The following is a 10,479-nucleotide window of genomic DNA, read 5'->3' as shown; positions in this document are numbered from 1 at the left end:
CAAAGAGCCAGTTGTGCAAGATAGATTTATTTAGTTTTACAATTAAACACTTAAATGTGTTGCTGGTGGTATTTCAACCTTATGATACAAAGGTACTGATAACATGGTTAGATTGACTTCAGTGGCTATCTTGCAATAATGTTTTTCACTGTAAATGCTGTAGAAAACCAAGTTTATAATTCCAATAAAACACCTGATAAAAATTATCAAGCTAATGAAAGTTTCTGTGTTGGGATTTTTTTTAACAAGGCATATTCCCAGTGTCTCAGGTATTGATCAGATTGTTTAATGTTTACTTTAGTACAAGAAACAATACAACATACTAAATGTTGCCCTTCATAAAAAACAAACAGTATAGAAATACTAGACAAGTAAACGTGATGCATCCAAAGAATCACAAATATTCTTAAAGTGCTAACAGTAAAAAAGACTTGTTATGCAGAATGACCACAACATAAAATCTTACATTGACATTTTTTTGAGTACAGTAAACCATGAGTCCAGATTTCCAATTATCTGTGACACAGCGTTGCTTCATAGTGACATCTATCCTCTATGATAGGGCTTTTATGTCAACACTTCCAACTTTATATTAGCACAGTTGACAAGTAAATACATGTATTTGATATATATGACTGATAAGTTAATAGACATAGTTGTAATAAGAGACACAAATATGCAACTTGTAATACCCAACTCTCTTTATTTCAAAGCCTTTCATTTAAAAAGCCAATATTACTTGTTGTAACAGTGCTTTGTTAAAGTCAGAAGCAGAAGACAGTTCTCAGAGAAACTCAAAAAATCACAGAGCCATAAAGTTATTGTACGAGAACACACACACAGATACAAAAAAACGTATTTTTGAGGTAGCCACACATCTGACTGGACAGCATCAGTAATATATCTTTGAACTGACCTGCTGAGTATTTTAAGGCCTTTTCATAACACACATAAAGAACAGCAAGGCACAGGGTCAGAGGTCATCACATTTGTAAACTTGAGGCTTTCACTTTTGTGAGCAACATTTTAGGGGGCAGCTCCTCCACAACCTTTTCACTTCTCAGCACTCACAAACCAACACAGTAAAATATCAGCACCTACAAACTCAGAACAACAACCTCACCGTCTCACCTCTTTCAACAAGTCCATAAGAGTTGTTGAAAGAAGCAGTTGTTTTAGTTGTTAGTTTAACAAAAAAGTTCAAATGAAGGTTTGAGAAGAACTTCAGTTCTGTTCAGCTCAGTGCTCCAGGATGCTAGCTTGTGGTACAAACCATGTTGCTGGCATTTCAAATGATACACACAGCTAAAAATAATGTCAATTTACTCAAATGTAGTGGGATCAACTTGATGAAAAAACATTTGATTTAAATCTCATGAAAGGACAATGGACTGCTGCAGCTCTAAGTAGTTTGTTTCCCAAGACTAGATATGAAGTCTACAACAGACAAATAGATTTTCTGTGGATACACAGGGTGCTGAAGTAAAGTGAAGGCCATTTAATAATAATTAAGTCTATAGTAAATCTGATCAAGCTGAAACTGTGTTTGTTCACATAGGCTTTTTGACGACTCATACACAGTGAAACAGAAAAACATTTTAAAAAGACATAAAACAGAACATATAACTGGAAGAGGCACCATCACAAACACAGTGAAGGAATCTGCGCGGCATTTAGCTAAACAGGTCAAAACAAACCAAAGCTCAGGAATATAAAGCGAAACTCACCTACAAAGCATACCTCACATGCATAATAACAATAATTAGAACATATGGATCTGTCTATGTCTGAAAGCTACATATGCCAAATTAAGGTGACTGAAAATAAAAATGGTAAATACTAGGATTCACATGGCTACAATTTCTGTCCATATTCCAGACTAAGTAAAAATGTAAAAACAAAATAAAGAAAGTGCTACAGAAATAAAAATGACAGGCCCAACTCTGAACTGAGAGTCCAACTTCATCAAATCAAATCCTCAGGTAAAATAAGCAGCTATATCTGATTCAATGAAGGGAGCAACAGAAAGCTTTTGATCAAGGAATAAAAGTGAGTGCTGCACAAATAAGAACAACATGAGCTTTTGCAAGTTTAATCCAAAGATGTAAGAAGATATTAGTCATTATATTAAATAAACACAACTTTCAAGGCACATCTCCCATGAGAAGAGTGTTTAATTTAATCTGTCCAATGTCTGTGGTAATAATTGCAATGCTTTATATTTTCTAATTGTGCAGCCCTGATATAATTCTATAAAACCTACCACTAAATCACTGAACTCGAGATCTGTAAAATAACATTGCACTGCCTGAAGGGCCAGGTCTCAACGAGGGGTTTTTGTTTTGTCAGAGTTGGGCCAATAAAACTGTGGGGGAATATGAGCTGGAACCAACCCGTTCCCTGATTAAATAACCTTTGTAAAAGAAGGCAAAATATCAACTTCTTATAAAGAAAAAGGACTCAAGAAACAATTCAACATCAAGTGTGAAATGGCACAGTTAGGCTTGAGACTCCCATTATATCTTCTCACCATCGGGAGACATAAAAACACAACTGAGTCAGGGCTAGAAAAACATGAAGACCAAGAGAGACAACCGCTTGAAACAAACTGAAGTTTTCCTTCTATCCAAGTAAAGACAAAAATAAGAAGAGAAGAAGTTTGGCTACTTGTGGTTAAGTGCAATTTCTCTTTTGTGGTGAGGGTTGGAGAGGCTGGTTGGCACCTGGAGGTCACTTAGTGGAAGTGCTGCTGCTGGCAGTGGATTTTCTCTTCGGCCTGGTCTATAAGCTCCAGCATCTCCTGGATGATGGCCTGCAGCGCCCGGCCCAGGTCTTCCCCGCTGTAAGGCTTTCCCAGAGGAGGCACATGAACGAAGGCAGAGCGACCATGGCTCAAGTGCAGAGACGTGTAGTAGGTGAAATCACAAAGATACCTGTTGAGGGAGAAAGGACAGCATCTGTACATCTCTGCAAACCTTCCCCATAGATTAGCAATACACATGATTTGTTCTACCACTAGGGATATCAATATTAAACGATGATAAAAGACTGGGTTTTGGTGGCAGCGTGGTACTGGGTAGGAGGCAGTTAGGATGTTCATTGTTCAGGAGGTTTTCACCATATCCACATTCAAATTTTTCATTAAAAATCAGTGTTTCTTCAATGCTGTGCAAATGCCGCAAAATCTTGCTCAGCTTGTTTCTTTCACATCCTAATATCTAGATGTTGGATGACAACATCCTTATTGCTTTTTAAATGTATAATTAAAAGCAACCAAGATATGGCTAAAACCTTTAAAAAAAATCTATTTATGACATCTTCTGGCAAACAACCACATTGCGGAGGCATGCTCAAAGTGGATGAAGCCACTACAGATGACCAAATCAAACAGGCCGCTGCCTTGATTATAATTACAGATTTGGAAATTTGTCGGAAACATTTATAAAATAGGTCTAGTCCTTTTTTAAGAGATTTTAATGTGGAAACATATTATATATTGACAAAAATATTAAGATCAGATCAGATAAACCAACCACTATTATAACTAATATCTAAGCATGGCTGATTCGAGTTTATCAGCTGGTTTGTGAAATAAATTCTAGTACATAATGCCACACTTAGTTACCAGTTTCCTTAAGTATACCAAGCTAAAACGAATACAGTCCAATTCTACATTCCTTAAATTGTCCTAATTAAGTGTTTTATGAAGGTTAATGTGGACTGATTTAACTTCTTTTTGAACATTGTGTTTCCCCTATCATTGTCTTGGAGGGGCGCTGCGCCGCGCCAACGGAGCCCCGCCAACGGTGCCCCGCCAACGGTGCCCCGCCAACGAAGCCCCATGCCCCCCCCTGAAATGCAAGGTGTTTAAAAAAAAAATGTATTAACATTTTTTTTATATATATATATATATATATATATATATATATAGCACCAAATTGCAATTAATCTATATCTACTGTCACTTTTCAGATTGAACATGTGCTCTTTTATTAAATAAACTAAACGCTTTCAATTTAAGTTGTGAGTTTAGTGTTTTTGACCCTAAGAAACACTGATGCATTAATCAACAATAATCCACAGCTCCTCTCTCTGCTCCAGAGGATTTTAAATATATATATCCCAATGCCAGCCCCCCCCCACGCTCAGGCAGCACCCCCCAAATCAGTAAACCTAGGGGAAACACCAACATCCCACTTCCACACACAGTCTCACTTCAGCTTTCAGTCAAACTTAATGCAAGTTGTTGAATCAAATGGAGGTCTCAATGCAGAGTGAATACAGTTGATGTCTGATTTGTGTGTTCAACAAAGTGACATGAATGTGTTTTCATGGCTTTATCACTTTAGGAGCTGAAGCGTGTGTCTGAAAGGTGTGAAGCGAAACAAAAAGCTTATTCAGACAATATATTTGTGTACTAAATCCTTACCTTCCAGCATCTTTGGAGACAGACACAGCTACTCCCAGCCCTGAGGAGGTCACTCTCTTACAGACTGATTCCATGTCAATGACTGAGTTGATACAGTCGGGGCCTCCCACAATGCAACACTGTGAATCAGGACAGAAGCTGCTGTTGTCCAGGCCCTTGTAGCCGTGATTTCTGCCACACTTCTCCAACGTGACAGTGGTGGCCATACCTGAGACTCCAACATGAACCACCAACTGGCAGACAAAGGAAGCAATAAAAACACACATCAGAATTCACATCATATTACTGTCAAGAAGCACAAATTATTCGCAATATGCCTGTGGCAGCATCTTCTCTGCTTCTTTGCACCTGAGGTCTCTAATGAAAGAAGCTAATTATTATTAATTTTATTGGAAACAAATCAAAGGTCTGAGCCCAAGAACCACTAAACAGAGCCCTTCTAAACCCAAATATCAATGTTCTCATTTTCTTACGTAATTGAATTCAACAACAGGTCTCATGATCTGATTGTTCTCAGGGCCTAAAGTAGATCCAATCATACTTTTAATTTGCCTTTACACAAGACCTGTGAATCCTGTGGCAATAAAATGAGACCTACGATGGAACTGAGGCAGACAAGAGTTGTTGTATTAAAGTCTTAAAAGTGCAATAGTGTGGAGAGGTTACTTCACATTCTCCTCTTACCTGTGGATGATGCTTCTTCCATAATGAAGGAACCAAACTCTGGACTGTCTGGTACTCTACAGGAACCTCGGACACATGCAGGTCCACTGCACTGCCCAATCCGAGCTTCTTCAGTTCCTGACGAACAAACACATAAAAGCTGAATTCCTTTTTTTAATTAAAAAAAATAGACAAAATGGTGGAACTTTGATTCTAGTGTTAATATTATGTTATAACGTAGAGAAACTAGATCTATTAACTTTTATAAGAAACGACAAAAACCTTCTTTTTCCCCTTTTCCATCTGTGTTTTCATCTTAAAACAGCTAATTTACCTTAAATATGTCCTTACATTTGCCCTATGGCGGGTTAAGGGTACTGACACCCAATGGAAAATACCTTACATTAACGTGATGTCACCACTTTCAACTAGACCCTTTAAATGAATGCACAGCTTTAGATTAGGATTTTGCATGGTGTCTTTAAACTGTGAACATTTGAATATTCCTGGGTCACTAGTTTGCACGTTAGCGTTCATTTTTAAATCTAAAGCTTTAAGCTATTTTGTTTCACAATAGATATTTTTCCAAATCTCTTTAAATATATCCATTTGTATTACAATCTTTGAGATGTTTGTTTAAAAATGTTATTTGAGATTTTTTTATCCATAAAAAAAATCTATTCAGAACCAATGATAATAATGTATGTTAATGATTCTTATTTGAATTGGTATGAGTCGAAAGGTAAACATTTTTGCAGTTTCTCATCTCGCCTTGTCCTTTCCAAATAACATTATTTAAAAAAACAAAACAAAAACTGCTATACACAATTGTTTGAAATAGTATGAGAAACGCCAGATGGGAAAGATGCAATCATATATATTATAAGTAAGATAAATCTGTGTCAAATTCACAGCCAGTGGACTGACGCCTCCCCCCATCTCCCTGCAGGACAATCAGCCCTGGACACTGACCCCCACCTATTGAAGAGAGTCTTGTTTGACCACGTCTCTGACCCCGCCACAAAGCGGCCTTTTGTTTGCCTTTAATATCCTTATCAAGTCTGTCTAGACACCCTGACAACCACTGTCACCCCCCACATGCAGTTTGTCCAGCAGAACACGGAGAGCCTCGACACGCTGCTGCACGGTGAGAAGCCAGCCGGTAACTATCAGAGCATCATGTGACCGCCTCGAAAACAGGCTCCACACAAAAAGCTTATTACGAAAAGACACAATTGCTCATATGTTATTTTATTTATTACAAATATTAACAATTCATCATGAAGACTACTTACTGTATGCAAGGTCAGGTCTTGACTAAAAACATTATAAGCTTAATTTAGTTAGTATGCCATATTTAGGGGTCATCAGTGGTTATGTTTACACTCCAGGTTGAATAGAAAGCATTTAGTAAAAGGTCTAGTTAATTAATTATTTAACTTATGCGAAGTCAAGAAATTGTTTGTAAAAATGTTTTAATTACAAACAGATGAATCAAACAGTCTGGGTTTAACCTAAACACACTGATGTCTGTTTGATTCTTTAAAACATATTGAATATGGGAATTCAAACAGCAATATAGGGGCAAAACATACCTGTACTGCTATCCAGCTGGCGTTGACGGTGTGCTCTCCAAATGGCCCAAAACCTGCAAAACAGGTACGTTATTTTGGTTGCTGTCTGGTTGGTTTCTACCTCTATGGTTTCTACACATAATTATGTAAACTTGCATTGCACTAACAGAATACTATTATACATCTTACTGCAACCTTTAAGTAGTTGTACGGGTATGAATATAAATAAAATGTCTTATCATATGACTGCTAGATACTGTCATACATTTTATTTGTAAATTACTAGCTGAATATTGCATTTGTACTATAAAGTAGTTGAGAAGTACACAGACCTAACATTTCCAAAATATTAGATTTTCAGAAAAAACCTGAAATGTGTATGTCTAAGGTTTCTGTTGAATAGCCAATTTCAAATCAATCACTTCCTCTAAAAGTCCCTCCATGCATCACTCCATACGACCTATAAAATCTCAGCAGCGGCCTATAGATATTCACTCAGGCTTGTTTATATAGGGATCTATAACTGATCTCCTTCCACCACCCTTCCAAGGGTCAGTGGGTCCCTGGGGGTTGGGTGGAGGGGGACCAGTCTGTCTGACAGGCAGCTGAAAAGGAGCAGAGTGAGGGGCCGACAGCTGCTAGCCGCCCCGCTATTGTGAAGGTGCTGTTCCCAGGCAATCTACACGTCTCGTATCAGCTGGGACTGCCAGCTTCTGCACCCCTTTGTGTCTGAAAACTCTCTGCTGCTGTTATACTCCACATATTCAATATTCAAGCCTGTAGTTTGTGCATTTAGTAAACATTATATTAAAGTGGCTGGAACTGAAGTTGCAGTGAGTCTTGTTTTGGTAAACCAACAAAAGAACACCATAGTTTAACATCAATATTGACTTATATTTTAATATCTCTGTAAACATTACTTGTTCTTAAATTAATGGTTGTGCAAAATGTGTTTCCTAAAATGTATCATGTAAAGCAGCTTTTATGGGAGGAGACAGCCCAAAAAAAGAACAGTTACATTTCCAGACTTTCATATTATAATGCAAAGCAATGTGATATATGGTGTAAAATGGATGAGCTTCCACACAGACACTGGACAGAACATAATACTGTTAGGATATAACTGGTACACACTCATTGGTTTGTTATTATGTTATTTATTTGAAACACTTTGCCCAGCTCTATAATGAAACCATGTCTGGACAGAGGCCTGGTGAGGAAAACAAGTCCAACTGTTGTGAAACAATTAACATAAAGTCATGAAGAAAAAGCCCTACAGCAGCTATTTCTTTAACAGGAACTTGAACAGGTTTTCACTATCACTACAAAATACCTCCATAAGAAGAGTCTTTTAGACAATTGTATACATTGCTCATTTGTTCTGTTTTTTTAATTTATTTATATTTATTATTTTTGAAACACAAATAAAGTGAAAGATAAAAAACATATCTTTGATCCATTAGATTTGTACTGAAACTCGGTTTATTAACGTGTGTTTAGCGTTACATGGCCTTTGAAGTAAGACAGGAAACAACAACGGAAAGATAATTTCGTCTAGCTTATCAGCAACACTAATTGTATGTATAAAAAACCTAAATACCTGATATGTTGTTGTTAATATTACTAGTAAGCAAAACGTGTCTTTAAACTGTCTGGCAGCGGAGTGAAGCAGTAACGGCCTGACGCCATTAACGCTAGCAGTTGTCACCTCCACAACTTTTCCTCCACTTCCCCGATGTTCAGTCTGCATACACGACAACAATGGCTGTAAAAAACAACTAACCTGTAACGACCACCGTCCGTTTACTGTTGTCCATCTCCCGTCCTGTTACAGAGTATCCTCTGCCTTTTTTCTGGTTTTTATTGTGAACCAGGACCGCAAAGAGAGACAGTTCGCTCCACAGCTGACGGCTCCGTCTGCCAGACAGGCAGACACCAAACAACCGGCCTGCTGCTGCCTGTAGGCTGCGTCAGGTGTGACGTCATTACGTAAGCAATATGGTGATGAGCTCAAAAGTGACGCAACAAAAATTGTTCGTACATTTCATCCCTTCGACACGTGCCCAATAGAGAACCGCAGTGACGCGTCGTAAAACCCGGAAGTAAACTTCTTCCGGTTCCTTCGTGAAAAACCAATGCAAATTCTCCATAGGATTTTGGAAAATAGCTCGAAATAAGGTCTGTGGTTGACACACATTTAAGAGAGGGATCACGTTTTGTTCAGCCGGATAATGTCCACATGTCTACCCTACTTTTATCATTTTTTAATCATGAATCTAGTCGCCAAAAGCGAAATGCTAATGTTATGCTATAAACGAACTACAAGCCAGCCTAGATAAACGGGGTATACATGTCACACTGTGGGAAACGGTATTTCGATATTTCTGGATGTATAACACATGTAGATTTTTTTTACAATAAAGCTGACTTTGACTTCCGCGTGCTTGCATAATTTAACAAAGCTTTTCATTTTAGCCACACTGAATTTAACTAGAAGTCATGGCTGTCAATGACCAGTCTGATATCGTTTTACAAAGATGACAAGAGTGTAGATAGAGAGAACCACTACAAGTCAGGACACGTAAAACAGTGCAGCCTAGATGAAGGTGTGCTTACCGGTGTTGTCAGGGCTAGCATGAGGGACAAGGTTTATAGAGTGTCGGTGAGTAGTGATAGCAAGAGTACCGTTAACCTAGAGTTAATTTATTCACATTAATTCCCATCAACAAATCCATTTTATGTGTCACATGAAATCTTTATTAGGCAAGGCAAGTTTATTTATATAGCACTTTTCAACACAAGGCAATTCAAAGTGCTTTACAAAAAATGAAAGACATTAAGAAAATGGCATTTAAAATTAGTCATTAAAAAGAAAAGCTAATAAAATAAACATTAAAAGAAAGAATACATGGATAAAAGTTACAGTGCAGTCTAAGATATGAATAGTTCAATTAAAAGCAGCAACAAAAAGAAAAGTCTTCAGCCTGGATTTAAAAGTAGTCAGAGTTGCAGCGGACCTGCAGGTTTCTGGGAGTTTGTTCCAGATATTTGGAGCATAATAACTGAACGCTGCTTCTCCATGTTTAGTTCTGACTCTGGGGACAGAAAGCTGACCAGTCCCTGAAGACCTGAGAGATCTGGATGGTTCATAATTTAGCAGGAGGTCAGAAATGTATTTTGGGCCTAAACCATTCAGTGCTTTATAAACCAGCAGCAGTATTTTGAAATCCATTCTTTGACACACAGGAAGCCAGTGTAAAGACTTCAGAACAGGAGTTATGTGATCCACTTTCTTAGTGTTAGTGAGGACTCGAGCAGCGGCGTTCTGAATCAGCTGCAGCTTTCTAATAGATTTTTTAGTGAGACCTGCAAAGACACCATTACAGTAGTCGAGTCTACTGAAGATAAAGGCATGGACAAGTTTTTCCAAATCCTGCTGTGACATTAGTCTTTTAATCCTATATATATTCTTTAGGTGATAGTAGGCTGATTTAGTAACTGTTTTAATGTGACTGTTGAAACTCAGGTCAGAGTCCATGACTACACCTAGATTTCTGGCTTTATCTGTTGTTTTGAACATTGCACACTGAAGCTCAGCGCTAACTTTTATACGTTCTGCCTTGGCTCCAAAAACCATTACTTCAGTTTTATCTTTGTTTAATTGGATAAAGTTCTGACACATCCAGTCATTGATTTGTTCAATGCACTTACTCAGTGTTTGAATTGGAGCATAGTCTCCTGGTGAAATGGTTACGTAAATGTGTGTGTCATCTGCATAGCTATGGTAACTTATTTTGTTGTTCTTCATTATCT

At 37.8% G+C, this 10,479-nt stretch overlaps 1 protein-coding gene across 1 annotated transcript; it reads right to left on the bottom strand.

Annotated features, from left to right (window-relative positions):
• Positions 1-683: 683 nt before the first annotated feature.
• Positions 684-8,625, bottom strand: LOC117445261 (pyroglutamyl-peptidase 1-like). The gene is made up of 5 exons (XM_034080790.1): positions 8,450-8,625; positions 6,688-6,740; positions 5,114-5,230; positions 4,430-4,662; positions 684-2,933 (listed from the first exon to the last, which is right to left on the bottom strand). The coding sequence occupies exons 1-5, from the start codon at positions 8,481-8,483 to the stop codon at positions 2,735-2,737; spliced, it is 636 nt and encodes a 211-aa protein (XP_033936681.1). The 5' UTR covers positions 8,484-8,625; the 3' UTR covers positions 684-2,734.
• Positions 8,626-10,479: the final 1,854 nt, after the last annotated feature.

This window comes from Pseudochaenichthys georgianus, chromosome 4 (genome assembly GCF_902827115.2).
Source record: "Pseudochaenichthys georgianus chromosome 4, fPseGeo1.2, whole genome shotgun sequence".
In the NCBI taxonomy this organism is placed as follows: domain Eukaryota; kingdom Metazoa; phylum Chordata; class Actinopteri; order Perciformes; family Channichthyidae; genus Pseudochaenichthys; species Pseudochaenichthys georgianus.
The sequence above is the reverse complement of the archived record's forward strand: the minus strand, read 5'-3'. Positions and strand labels throughout refer to the sequence as shown.